General features: G+C 45.8%; 1 protein-coding gene across 3 annotated transcripts in view; it reads left to right on the forward strand.

Annotated features, from left to right (window-relative positions):
• The window catches only part of FRMPD4 (FERM and PDZ domain containing 4), a gene marked incomplete at both ends in the record, with an annotated part of 758,614 nt that extends 745,129 nt beyond the window's left edge, over positions 1-13,485 (forward strand). For all 3 annotated transcript variants that reach the window (XM_082864808.1, XM_082864809.1, XM_082864810.1), the window contains 6 exons: positions 174-263; positions 966-1,148; positions 3,209-3,347; positions 7,816-8,883; positions 9,251-10,540; positions 12,161-13,485. In XM_082864808.1, coding sequence (XP_082720934.1) covers positions 174-263; positions 966-1,148; positions 3,209-3,347; positions 7,816-8,883; positions 9,251-10,540; positions 12,161-13,485 — 4,095 coding nt within the window. The remainder of the gene's footprint in view (positions 1-173; positions 264-965; positions 1,149-3,208; positions 3,348-7,815; positions 8,884-9,250; positions 10,541-12,160) is intronic.
• Positions 13,486-14,491: the final 1,006 nt, after the last annotated feature.

Genomic DNA, 14,491 nt, shown 5'->3' on the forward strand with positions numbered 1-14,491 from the left:
GGAAACCAAATACAGAGCAGTTTACTTTCATTCCTCATGAAGAGCCCTTGTCACACCCCGTCTGTTGGCAGTAGAAGCATCCTTCTCGTTTGCCCTTGTTTTCGGCTGGTGTCCAGCCGGAACACAATCACGCCGGATGGAGTGAACACCTGAGGTTTCTTTTCTCTCCTCAGCTCTCCGCACTTCAAGCCAAGGTCCATTATCTCAAGTTCCTCAGTGACCTTCGACTGTATGGGGGCCGTGTGTTCAAGGCAACATTAGTGGTAATTTCTTTTCCTTGCTTTTTCATGGAAGCCACAGAGGCCTGCAAAATGTCACTGTCTAGGCTGTCTTGAATGAGCTGTCTGATGACAAAAGCAAATCAGCTGTGAATCTTTTCCAGCCCTTATTTCTAATTGACTGCACCCCAGTGTGAAAATACCAGAAGAAATGTTAAGCTAGATAATGCCACTGCAGAATGCCCTAGAAAAAGAAATGTGGAGAGCCGAGAGAATGCGCTCGCACAATGGCCTCCTTTTAAATCACTGGGCCAGAATGATTTTAAAAAATCCTCATTTCTAAAAGCTTCTCATGATAATGAATATATGTGCTATGATAACATTTACTTTCTACATTATTCATAATTTTATCAGAGCCTCGCTGCAATCATATATCTGGTTCTTCTAATTGGATGATTTAGTACAGTGTAACCCAGGAATACTTTCTAAAGAAAATGTAATCTTATAAAAACAGACTCTCAGGTTCAGCTTTGCCTGGTGCTTCAGAGGTCTAGTATTTTTATTTAATTTAATTAATTAATTTATTTATTGGACGCAGTACTACGTGACTTGCGGGATCTTAGTTCCCTGACCAGGGATTGAACCCGGGGCCCCGGGCAGTGAAAGTGTGGAGTCCTAACCACTGGACCTCCAAGGAATTCCCAGAGGTCTAGTAGTTTTAATATTTTGTCAACGTCTCTTTCTCAGCAGGCAGAAAAGCGCTCAGAAGTGACCCTCCTGGTGGGGCCCCGCTACGGCATAAGCCACGTGATAAACACCAAAACCAATCTGGTGGCTCTTTTAGCTGACTTCAGCCACGTCAATAGGATTGAGATGTTTACTGAAGAGGAGAACTTGGTGAGGGTGGAGCTCCATGTGCTGGACGTGAAGGTAAGTCTTTCAGACACTGACACGTGGCCTTGAACGTGGCCTTGCTTCCTGATAGTGCTGCAGATATTTATAAAGAGGCACAATGTCAACATGTGCAGCGCATGGAAGGCGCCACGGGTGCAGAAAAAGTCCACCCAACTCAGGTGTGAGGGCTCGAGTCCTCACTAGACAGCTCTGTGGTTGGGGGACGAGTCACTCTCTTTCTCTGGGCTCCATTTCTTCATCTCTACGTGAAAAAGCAAGTGAGTTCATTTCTAAAGTCCCTTCCGGCTCCAGAGTGCAAGAACCATACATGGAGAGTAGGGGACACGTCTCCCTACTTACTCTCTAGAATCTGTGGCTCTTGTATAGAGTCAGGGAGATTTTTCCCAACTTTGTTCAGAACCTCCTTTCCCTTTTGTTAGGTTGCATCCATATGTGCTTATTCTTTTGGAAAAACTGAGTATTTTAGTCAATCTGTCTTTTCATGCTATAGCAATTAGTGCTGGCTGAACATCTGGCCCCTTTAATATCACGGCCATTTCATTTGAAACAACTATCTGAGATTGTCCTCAGAGGGCAGACATTTCCTCCCCAAACAGAAGTTGACAGGATGTAATCCAGGTCCCCTGTCCCCACCTTCTTGTCCCAGTATGTAATAGATGAGTCATTGGATTTTGGCAGCGTTAATGTATCTGATGTTTCTAGAGAGAAAAGGCACTGGATCCAAAGAGAGACAGTGAGTCCACAAAGGAAACAGGGTGACCCAGGACGAGTGCTCTGAGAACTCCCCCTACCCCTAACCCGCTCCCAGCCTCATGCCCACCAGGGCGTGGGAGGGGCGGATTTGAGAGTAAAGGAGAACATGGGAAAGGGCTTCTGCACAGCCAAAGGGAAGCCTCAGTGTGCTGTGCAGCAGGAAAAGATGAGCGTGAAAGGGCGAGCGTGCAGCTCAGGCGCGCTGGCCGTGGCCCATGGCGTTCCGTGGGCTGAATCCAGGGCGTCGCCCTTGACTTCACGGCAAAGAAAGTCCAAGAGGAGACTTGGCGTGCCTGTCCCGGTCCATAACCGAGGATGCTGAGAACAATAGCCTGTCATGGAAAACAGGTGGAAGAAAGGGTATATCGGGTGCAGTCATCACAGACCTGATAACAGGGATAATCTGTCTCCAACAGAAATGGGTGACAAGACCCTATGGGTGGTTTCCTGCCTACTGAAAAAAATTGTGGGGTGGCTTGGAGGGAGACGACAGTTGAAATGGAAGGAAAAGGCAGCACATCAAGTAGTATAGGGGCTTTGGGTGGAAATTAGGTTTCACCAGCCAAGGCCAGGGTGCTACCCGTGGCAGTGAAAACAAGAGGCCTGTCATCTCGCTGTTTCTGTGCCTCTCCGGGTGCCTGCTTGTTCTTTGCTCCCTTATTTCCCTCTCAGTTTCTCTCTCTTTCAACAAGAACACACCAGCAAGTCCACCCTTCCTTACTCAACGAGGATAATTGCTTCCCTGTATGCCCAAGATCCACGTCCAGTTATATGGTAACCTCATAGTTTCCAGAAAGTTCTGGCAGGGCCTTTTCTCAACTCCCATGTCTGTTTTGCCCTCCTCTGAATTTACAGTTTCTTTTAGAAGCGTCATTTTCCTGGATCTCTTTGACACTTTTCATTCAGTCTTAGCAGTAATTTCCACTTGATTTTTGCTTTGCTTCAACACGAATTTTCACCACGAACCCAAACTTAATCTTCCTGTGATTTTTTTTCAGATGGCGGGTTCACAACTAGTAACTGACTCCTTAACTATGACTTTTAAAAATATTAACTATTTGGAACAAAGCCAATCTTTTTTTTTTTAATCCATTATGACTTGGGAAAGGTTCCAAATGTCTAGCCTTTCAAAATGTTGTCACCTGAACGTTTTCCAGTCAGGCTCTCTGTTATACCTGACCTTTCCCCCATTTGCGTTTCTTCAGTGAAACAGTCGCTCCAAAACTTCGTTTGTTCACATTCCATAAGCACAAACGTAGTCGTCCCTTGAGGGAGGTTATTAAGGAGGAATGGTTTTAACCAAAACATTCTCTTTTGTGTAGCCCATCACGCTCTTGATGGAATCTTCCGATGCCATGAACCTGGCCTGCTTAACGGCTGGATACTACCGGCTGCTTGTGGATTCCAGGAGGTCGATATTTAACATGGCCAACAAGAAAAACGCAGGGACCCAGGATACAGGTATTCTCTTCCTAAACTCACGAGGCACCGACCTCCCTTCCCCACACCACCAGACAACAATAATAAGGATATTTCTTGAAAAGTTAAAACTATACACATAAAAACATCTAGTGTCCAAATTTGACACAAAACCCTCCAGTTACTTCTGATTTGGTCTAGATTTTTTTGATGAAGATGTTGATTTTTCCATCATATTTTACACATCACTTGGCAATGTTGGGTGCATGCTTCCAAAGCAGTGATTTAATTATTGTGAAGGGTGTAGGCCTCAGCCTATACGGCTAAGTTTTTACTGCCTCATTCTTCTAGAGGTGAGTCAGGGCCCAGAGAACTAAGGATGGAATGCCCAGTAGGGGCTATGAGCCCCCAGCTTTAGGGCTGGTCCCTCGTTAAGGTGCCAGGATTCTGGGAGCCTTACAACAGGGAGACTTGAGAATCGCCCGGCCCTTGGACTTCGGGCTCTAGAAGGGACCCTGGAAGCCCTTTAGCTTTTTAGCTTTCTAGCAGAAGCATCAAAATGGCAAAGATCAAATAATTCATCTCAGCGACTTGACAGGGAGAAATAGCTCCAAAGTGAGGATAAGCAGGGCTGCAGCTGTTGAACTGATAGTTCCTTTGAGGGTGGATGGTTTTTATTTATTTTAGAACTTTTTTTTTTGGAAATTTATTTTATGGAAATATAGTTGATTTACCGTGTGTTAATTTCTGCTGCACAGCAGAGTGATTCAGTCATACACAGATATCCAGTCTTTTCATAATCTTTTCCATGATGGTTTATCACAGGATATAGAATATAGTTCCCTGTTCTATACAGTAAGACCTTGTTGTTTATCCATTCTATATATAATAGTTTGCATGTTCTAGAACCTTTTTCTTCAGTGTTTGAACTTTTTCCTCCATCTGTAGTGGACCCTCAGGAAATATGGCTGATGGACAGACCCTACCATTCAAGCCAGAGCTACTGACCCATGAAAAAGTATAATCAGGGGCTCCATAATTAGGGTTTCTTTTAAAAGAAAGGGAAATTCTTAAGAACAAATTTTGTTGTCACTGTTACTGAGAGAAAAGGGGGAAAGGAAAAAGAAGGGGAGGAAGATCCCCTAGTTTTAAACTTAGCAGAAAACAGAAATTATTCCATGGATATATAGTAATATGTAGCTAGGCACACACACAGACAGACTGGCATGCAGTTTATTGTGACGGTTGGTTAAGTGGAAACAGTTGCCGTCAAAGGGTAAAGGAAAACCAGAGAGAAAGAGAGGTGAGCAAGGTGTGCTGGACGGCAGCTGGGACTTGCGGCTAGATTTCATCCCACCCCACCTCGAAGTGTCTGTTGCTTCTAAGAGACACAAATGATTAAAAATAAGTAGGTTCAAAACGGAGGTGGTAAATATTTTTACGACCACATGTTTTCATTGAGCGAGGAGATTTAGAGCAACTGAACGCTGACGCTTGAAATTCTGAAGAGCGGTTCCACAATTTAACACAATCCTTTCACACTGGAAAATCTTAAATCTTAAAACCGTAAAGTTTCTTGTGAAAATCAAACCTTTTCTCCATGGACTGTTAAGATTGTACGGGTGCAAGAAGAAAGCCAAACCTACCATTCTACAAATGGTTACAGAACCGAGGGGCCTCAGTTCTGTCCACTTTATATATAGTGACTCACAATGTGATGTTGAATAAAGTTTCAAGAGGCAAAAACTTAGTTCCAAAAAGTATTATATTACTGTGGAGAAAGACTGGAACTTCAACCTCTCGGTAATTTCTCTCGGTTCGACAGTGAGAAGGAGGGTGAGGGCACATGTTCCAAATAGCACACGCAAGCAGGAGTGCGTGTGTGCGTGTGTGTGTTTAATAAGGGAGGACAAGTGCGAGAGATGGCACGCTCCAGAAAAGCAACTGGTTGACCCAAGCAGAGCTGCAGCTCGGGACTTAGCATCCTCTCATGGCTGAAAGGGCTCCCTTCTCCTCAGAAATTCCCCAGAGATCTCCTGAGACTCAAAAACTATACAGAGCAAAGTCTGTTGAGGCCAGCTCGTCCCTAGAAGGAGACATCCTTCTGTGTTTCCAAAATCATTCCAGGAGCCAAATCAGTACAGCCTCCTGGAAGGAAGCCAAGAGTGAGTATGTATTTTCTTCTGGTCTCAAATTGATCAAAGGCCTTCGTCAAGATCTCTGACCAGGAACAGTAAGCCCCTATTTCTTCTTCACTATCTTGAAAATTAGCCCTTCAAGTACTAAGTACTAAGCATCTCTGGGCCTCAGGAAGCCTATTAACTCTGCCTTTAGCCTGCTCACCTGTTCAGATTTCTTGTTGGTCTAAACCAGGGGTGGCCAAGTGTGGCCCATGGATCAAATCTTGTTCTTGTGAGTAAAGTTTCATTGAAACTTGGACATCGTATTAGGTTCCTGGGGCAGCCGTAACCAAGTATCACAAGCTTGGGGACAACATAACAGAAACTTGTTCTCTCACAGTTTGGGGGGCTAGAGGTCCAAAATCGAGGCGTTGGCAGGGCCATGCCCCCTCCAGAGGTTCCAGGGAGAGTCTTTCTTTGGCTCTTCCTGTTGCTGTAGTGGCCATCAGCATTCCTTGTAGCTGCATGACTCTAGTCTCTGCCTCTGTCTTCCCACAGTCTTCCCTCCTCCTCTGTGTGGCCCAAATCTCCCTGTGCTTTTCTCTTATAAGGGCACTTTCCATTGGAATTTAGGGCCCTACACAGATAATTCGGGGGGATCTCATCTCACGATCCTGAATTATATCTGCAAAGACTCTTTCCAAATAAAGTCACATTCTTAGCTTTTGCGGGGGGGGGGGGTCACCATTCAAGTCACCACATCCACTTGCTTATGTGTCATCTATGGCTCCTTTCGTGTTACAACAGCAGAGCTGAGTAGTTGCTCAACTGAGCTGTTGGCCCACAAAACCTAAAATAGTTACTATCTGGCCCTCCCTTTACAGAGAAAATTTGCCAAGCCCTGGTTTAAACCCAGAGCTGTCTCACAACTTTGCTGAACCACTGTCCCTCCTCCCAACAATCGACACTCCTCACACACACATACACACACACACACACACACACACACACTCACACACACACACACACACTCACACTCACTCACTCACTCACTCACTCACTCACACAGAGCCAGTCATAATCCATGTCATTGTTAATAAAACAGTGCTGAACCCCGACAGGTGTATTTGTTATAAGGTAGCACGTAAGTATGGCTGGTGTGTAACTCAGTGTCTTCAAAATTTCATCTTTACCTGCTCTTCATAAAAATATATGTATTGAATAAAATGACTCGGAACATTGTGCAGCATTGAGTCCATCGTATATTTGGCAGAGAGCCAAAACCTCTTCAGTAAAACTGATTTTTTTTCCCGTATCTCTTGTATATCTGATTTCAGTATTATTCAAACTTGGGCCAGAGGGCAATTTGAGGAAACAAATGGGACAATTTGTGACCCTAACATTTCCTCAAAATGTCACCTCTGGAATTGACAAAGCAATATTGACACAATGACTCGCTGCCCTGTCTTGGTAAATATCAGAGCCAAATCTCCACAGCCGAGTTCTCTATTGGAAGACTCTTGAAGATCAAACAAAACAATGAGATTTAAATTAGAGTTTTGCAGTTTTGAAGAACAACAAACAAATCTTCAGGAGTTTTCACCATACAAGTAGAAATGGAAATTCATCAAAGTGTTAACTATGCGTAGAAATAGCAGAGAGGGTGCATTACCTGCGAATGCTCCACCTTGTACGTCCTACCTGTGTGCGTGTGTGCTTACAGGCACGCGTACTGGCATTTATGTGTAAAAAATACGCACACCCACAAGGACAGGAGAAGGCTAAAGAGAGAAGTTTTGGTGCCACCATTGCAATATGTAGTATTATAGTTTTTATTAATATACATTATATGTATATATTTATTATTACCTTATCGTTACAGTATTTCCTAAAATACGTGGTAGAAGTATGAGGATCCTTGACCTTCTCTTAACTCAATGAGGGAAAAGTCCAACATCTCCCTATACAAAGCGGGAAATGTTAGCTCTCACTTTACAAAGAAAAGGGCAATCCGTTTTCTGGAATAACAGCCTATTGGACTATCGCCTTTAAGGATTTTTAAAGGCATGTTGTATATTCACATTTATAGACATAAATGAGGCCTTTTAATGCTAGAATCAGAGATCAGATGGAGGTAAGCTGTAGTTCCCTACTCTCGGATGGTATTCTGTTTTATCAAATAGCAATTCTATTTTCTGCAGTATCAATTCTCCTAACCAAGAAATCCTTGCACCTGAAGCCTAAATCGACCGCTACCGTATTTGGAAAGCTGAATAACAACCGTATTCACAAAAGTGGTGCTACAAGCCATTAAGTTAAGAAACAGAGACAAGGCCCCCCAGAAACCAGACAGCACAGTAATGTGTCTTTGCATGACTCTTTCTCTTTAGGAACTGAAAATAAAGGAAAGCATAACCTCCTTGGCCCAGATTGGAGCTGTGTACCCCAAGTGAGCACATTCATTGACGAAGGGGAGCAAGAAGCACAGATAACATACATAGATGCAAAGCAGAAGGCAGTTGAGATTCCAGACGGCACCTTGTGTCCAAAAGACCACCACCGGCACTTGTACATGGACAACACCTATAACTCAGACGAACTCAGCCAGCAGCTGACCCAGCCGGGAGATGCTCCGTGCAAGGCAGACTACAGAAGTCTAGCTCAGCGGTCCCTGTTGACTCTCTCAGGACCAGAAGCTCTAAAGAAAGCACAGGAGCCTCCAAGAGGAGCTAAAGTGTCCTTTATTTTTGGAGATCTCGCCTTGGATGATGGTATCACTCCCCCGACTCTCGGCTATGAAAGACTGCTGGACCAGAGTCCAGAACTGCTGGAGAAGCAGAGGAATCTCTACATCAGCGGTGCCAATGACACGAAGAGCCTGGATCTCACTCCAGACGCAGAGGGCATCCAGTTCGTGGCCAATTCTGTGTATGCAAACATAGGCGACGTGAAGAACTTCGAGGCTGCTCAGGGCATAGAGGAGCCCCTCTTGCACGACATCTGTTACGCGGAGAACGCCGACGACGCGGAGGACGAGGATGACGTGAGCTGCGAGGAGGACCTCGTGGTGGGAGACATGAACCAGCCGGCCATCCTCAACCTGTCTGGGTCAAGCGATGACATCATTGACCTCACGTCCCTGCCCCCGCCCGAAGGGGACGACAACGAGGACGACTTCCTGCTGCGTTCCTTGAACATGGCTATCGCCGCGCCTCCACCTGGCTTCAGAGATAGTTCCGACGAGGAGGACTGTCACGGCCAGGCCGCTCCCTTCCTGGGGGACAAGGAGGCAGGCGGCACCCTGCAGAACGACGAGATCCCCGTGTCCCTTATCGACACTGTGCCCACCAGCGCCGAGGGCAAGTGTGAGAAGGGCCTGGATAGCGCCGTCGTTTCCACGCTGGACACTCTAGAAGCTCTGTCCGTGTCAGAAGATCAGCAGACCAGTGACAATTCAGGTTCTTTCACGATTGTTACATTTATTCACTGATAGCCATATCATTTCATCCTTGCAAGCCATCCGCCCTTGGAGTCCTGTCATGTGTCCTTCATGTCACGCATGTCCCGTTTCCTAAACGTGCTGAAACTACCATCGTGGGGTTTTTGTGTGTGTGGTGTCCTTGGTTGTTCTTTTTTTAAAACACGTGGCACGTTTTTTTCCCCCCATTTCCGGAACAACTGTGCAATAAACTCAGAGTCCTTACTGAAAAGGGAAAAAGTTGGCTTTTTTTTTTTTTTTTAATAATAATGAGCCCCATTTTCTTACATGTCTCCTAGTGCCTGTGATGCATCCATTAACCGGCTCTTGTTCTTTACGGCCTGCAGGTGTAGCCATCTTGCGGGCTTATAGTCCCGAGTCCTCGTCAGACTCGGGCAATGAAACTAACTCTTCGGAAATGACGGAGAGTTCTGAACTGGCCACGGCCCAGAAGCAGTCAGAAAACCTCTCCCGCATGTTCTTGGCCACTCACGAAGGCTACCACCCCCTTGCGGAAGAGCAGACAGAGTTTCCCACCTCCAAAAGCCCACCTGGGGCCTTGCCTCCGAAGGCCTCCCACGCCCTCACTCCCCGTCCAGTGAGCGACCTCCCGCCCAAAGTTGTGCCTTCCAAGCAGATCCTTCACTCGGGCCACGTGGAGATGGAGCCCGAAACCATGGAGACTAAGTCAGTCACTGACTATTTTGGCAAACTGCACATTGGGCCGATGGCATATTCCTGCACCAGCAAAAGGAAAAGCCAGCCGGCCGACGGGGAGGGGAAAGCATCCCTTAATGGGAGCATGCCAGGGAAAAAACAGCAGGGGACCAAAACGGCAGACGCGGAGGAGGACGCCAAAGGCCAATTTGCTAGTGTGTCTTCAAGGGACAGTCAACACCTGAGCACTTTTAACCTGGAGAGAACTGCCTTTCGCAAGGACAGCCAGAGATGGTATGTGGCCACTGAGGGGCCTATGGCTGAAAAAAGTGGGTTGGAAGCAGCAACAGGGATAACCTTTCCCAGAGCTTTGGCTGTGGGAACCACAGAGACCGAAGGGAAGGATGATGGGGCTCCTGATGGAGAAGCCGTTGAGGTTTCAGGACTTGGCCAGCGGGACCACTTCTTAACAGAGGTGACCTGTGTGTCTTCAGCCAAAGACTTAGGTAACCCGGACGATGCCGACCCGTCCACCTGTGACCATCCTTCCAAGCTCCCCGAGGCGGAGGAGAGCGTGGGCCGCCTTTGTGACTACCACTTGGCCAAGCGGATGTCGTCGTTGCAGAGCGAGGGCCATTTTTCTCTGCAGAGCTCTCAAGGCTCCTCGGTGGACGCAGGCTGTGGCACGGGTAGCAGTAGCAGCACTTGTGCCACTCCGGTGGAGTCCCCGCTCTGCCCCTCCATGGGGAAGCACCTGATTCCTGAGGCTGCCGGGAAAGGCGTGAGTTACCTTCCTTCCGAGGAGAGAGCCACCGGGCTTCCCAGCCACGGAGCCGCCTTTAAGGAATTACACCCACAGACAGAAGGGATGTGTCCGCGGATGACAGTGCCTGCCCTGCACACGGCCATTAACGCCGAACCCCTGTTTGGCACTTTGAGAGACGGATGTCATCGACTCCCCAAGATTAAGGAAACCACAGGTACAGCAATGACGGATTTAGCGCTCTGCGTTACCCGCCAGGAGCACGTAAACCAAATTTACAACAAACCTAAAAATAGAAAGTCTGGAGGAAAAGGAAAAGGGTTTTTTAAAAAGGCTGCAGAACTGTGGCCAGGTTAAGTGTCAAATCATTGTTCCCCCAGTGTTGAATAAATACTGGCACTTCTAGGTCTGGACAATAGTGGAAATGGCATTTCTGGCCTTTAGCTTCCTGCTCTGTCTTGCTTTTAGAATTTGATGGAGCAAACATTCTTTCCCTAAATTCTAAATGTAGACTTTTAGCAGCGCCCAGTGCAACTTTTAGTTATAAGATCGTATTGCCTAGAATCGCAAAAGTTTGATTTCCTTCTCAAGACGTCGAATTTCTCATTTTGCCATTTCCTTTTTGAGAGGCAAGGAAGGAAAATAGAGCAGGGGATCTGGGAGGCGGGAGAGATTGGGGAAGATCCTTTGCCTCTCAGCAGTACTTCCAGAGCCCTCCCTACTCCGTAAGACTCTCCTAGAGGAGGACTCTGAAGTATCTGGCCTACCGCAGTGTCTAAAAGGTTTGGGGGGGATGCACGATCAGCTGCTTTATTTTCCCCCAAATAATAAAATATAGACGCCAGGTAGAAACACGAACACAGCCACCTTCTGTGCCCGCCTTCACCATTCTGCCACCCAGTGGGCACCCATCCGTCTCCGAGATCCGCTTGGCCGGCCATCCTGTGGCAAAAGCAGACACTATTTCATACTTTGCAATTTCAAATTATATCCTCAGCAGTGTCTTTTCCATGTAGGTCAATAGATGTTAGTGAGACCTTATATTGGTTAATTTCCATTCCCGCCGTTTTAAGATTATCTCCTTTCTCAAAACTCACCACTGGCTTCACCTGCCTTGGGAAACCCATCTATGAATGTTACCAAACTCATCTCCCAACTAGCATCTGTACCTCTAAACTCATTAAAGGCCACTTTGCAGTTTACAAAGAGCTTTCACCTAACCTATTCCTCTTGCTTCTCACAAAAATTCTGTGAGGTGGAGGCCATTGTCCCCACATGACAACTTTTCTGGGACTTTCCCAGTGTCTCAACTTCAAACCCTGTACCAGGCGAACCTCACGGGGTCCTCTTCAAAAGGCGAAGATACCTAATTTGCATTAATTAAATTAGGCCACTTCTTTTTAGGAAGGTAACCGATGCCAGGATTAACCTGACTCCTTGAAATGGAGCTTGAATGTCATAAACACGGTTGAATAATCTGTATGTAAGACGCGTGTTTGCTCATTATGTGTCTAAGCTTTAATAGATAAATATCGGGAACAAGGCAATTCACAAAATTCCACTGTCTCCCTCAAAACATTTGGGATTTCTAGACAATGCCAAATGAATCAATCGTTTCAGGAATAAGAGACTCTAGTATTTCTTAAAATATATTGAAATTGAAATCTATTAAAGATTTCAGGAGGCCGTCTTTGGAAAGCAGGTCGACCCTGGCAGATGGTAGTTCTTCTCGAGTACATCCTTGGGAGATGACAGACATCGCATAGAGATTTAGTAAAAATGACCACCCATGAGGTGCTTAATGATTCTCTCTGTTTTCCTACTACCCCTAGTGTAGCTTTGACAGAGCCTGGGAAGGAGAGACGAGGAGGCATGCCTTCAGCTTGGCCTCAACATCCTAAAGCTGATCCCACCCTGCTACCATCAAACATTCACTCGGAATCAAAGGTGCCAATTCCAAATCAAGACCCTACTGATTTCTCCCAAGCAAACCAGGCCTACGGAGAGGCTGTGAGCTGGTGGCCACTGGATCTGCGAGGGGGGAGCCTCAGGACACCCCCCAGCCAGAGGGCTCTGAGACGTAGCAGCAGTATCCTCTCGGGATCTGTAAGTTTGGAGACCTTCCGGGAGAGAAGCAAAGGTGCAGTCAGCTTAAAGTGTCCAGGTATCACAGAAGCACAGGAGGCCAGTTCAGAAAGGCACGCAGAACTCCCCCTAGGGAAGAAGCTCACCAAAAGTTTTTCCCAAAGCTCGATGCACTTTAGCTCTGAGGGGAAAGTTCACAAAAGGTCCCCAGCGGCTCACAAAGACTCAAAGCTGTATAGGACATTGCCCTTGCGGAAGCTGGAAGGCAGCAATTGGAGATGCCGGGGACCTTTCAGCTACTGCTTCCTGAACGGAGGGCAGGATGAAGATGGTGATGAGGACGAAGAGCAGAGAGAGGTCGATCACCACGTCTCTTGCCTCTTTCGACCACAGATGACTCAAGCCACGCCAGACCCAAGCAGCCCACCCCTGGCTGTCGGAATTCAGGAGCAAGGAGGGGAGCTGTCCAGAGGTTCAGTTCTGAAGGTCTGGGCCGAAGACTTGAGTGGCCCAGATGATGTGGACTTCAGCAACCTGACTTTTGATGCCCGGATTGCAAGGATAAATGCCCTTAAGGAGAGCACATATGCAATGCCCGATGGGTTCCTCGCAGCCCAAAATGATGCCAATGAGCTGCTCTGCCTTGTCAGGGAAACCAAGGGGAAGAAAGGGGAGTCACGCCTTGAAGCGTATGACCTAACACTTTCTCAGTACAAGCAGCTGTTATCCATTGAGTCCAGACAGTTGGGGAGTGCCTGCAGGAAAATGGCAATGGCCGAGAAAAGTCCAGAGGAGATGCTCCTAGCTATGACTTCCAGCTTTCAAGTGCTCTGTTGCCTAACAGAAGCCTGCATGCGATTAGTTAAAGTTGTGAACTCAGAAACACAGCGGCAGGAAATTGTAGCGAAGATCGATGAAGTGGTCATAAACTACATCTGTCTCCTGAAAGCTGCCGAGGCAGCCACTGGAAAGACCACTGGGGATCCCAATGTTGGACTCTCAATGCGACATTCAACCACCATGGCCGCTCTCGTAAGCACACTAACACGTTCTCTCAAGATGCTTTTAAATAAATAAAGTATGAAAGTCACGTCATAATCTACCTTTGCAAAGCCATACATGAACTTTTATTTACTTTATGTGTACGATGAACAGATGTCTCCTTTCTTCTCTCTGTATATTTTGTTATTTTATATGAAATAGGAGATAAAAGTCACATTGATGAAAAGTTGAAATGTACTAATCCAGATGTATTCTGTTTCTATTATACATATATACACATGTAGAAGAAATATACAAGGAAGTGGTGATATTTGGCTATTTTTCATATAGTCGAAACTCCAGGTATGTGATGTGAAACGTTAAATTCTGCTGTGTTGGAGCAAAACAATGAATCCTATCCCCTTTCCTTCCAAGTGGATACTTGGAGACCATATCATTCATATTTAGAAGTAAAAAAGAAAAGAAAAATCACAATGTATATAAAACAGTACTTATGTTTTAAAACTATGATTTTTAAGCATTGGAAATAGCAAAAAGACATTTAAAATTCAAAAAGCTATTATGAATTATTAGAGAATATATATAATAAATTAATTTTTTGCTCATAGTGTTTGGTTATCTGATGCTTTTTTCCAGGAATCCTACATATTTCATTTTGGCTTACGCCATTTGGGCTAGAAATGGGGTGGGAGTGGATTCTATTGTGTCAACACAAATGCTCTTCATGATGTTTCTAGAATTAAAATACTTCCCAAATAGAAGAACAAGGGGAATGATGGACAGGTTCCCGGGTAATACCTACTTAGGGACTATCTAATTGCACACAAGGAAAGGAGTTAATAATACCAAAATTAAATTGTTTGATGAAAAGAGAGATCTGCTTTGACTCAGTGTCAAAATATACAAACCAAAGACACCATCTCTCTAGAATTCCCTTCAGGGTGACAGAACATTTAGTAAAGTATTTGCAAAATTATAAAAAGGAACATTTAATGATCCTCACAAGGAAATGCAGGTCCAGTAACGTAAAGCAAAGAGCTTCGTGCATCACCTCTACGGGAGCCAATGCTTCCAACCAAAT

The sequence above is a fragment of the Leucopleurus acutus genome, assembly GCF_964270905.1.
Source record: "Leucopleurus acutus genome assembly, chromosome: X".
Classification (NCBI taxonomy): domain Eukaryota; kingdom Metazoa; phylum Chordata; class Mammalia; order Artiodactyla; family Delphinidae; genus Leucopleurus; species Leucopleurus acutus.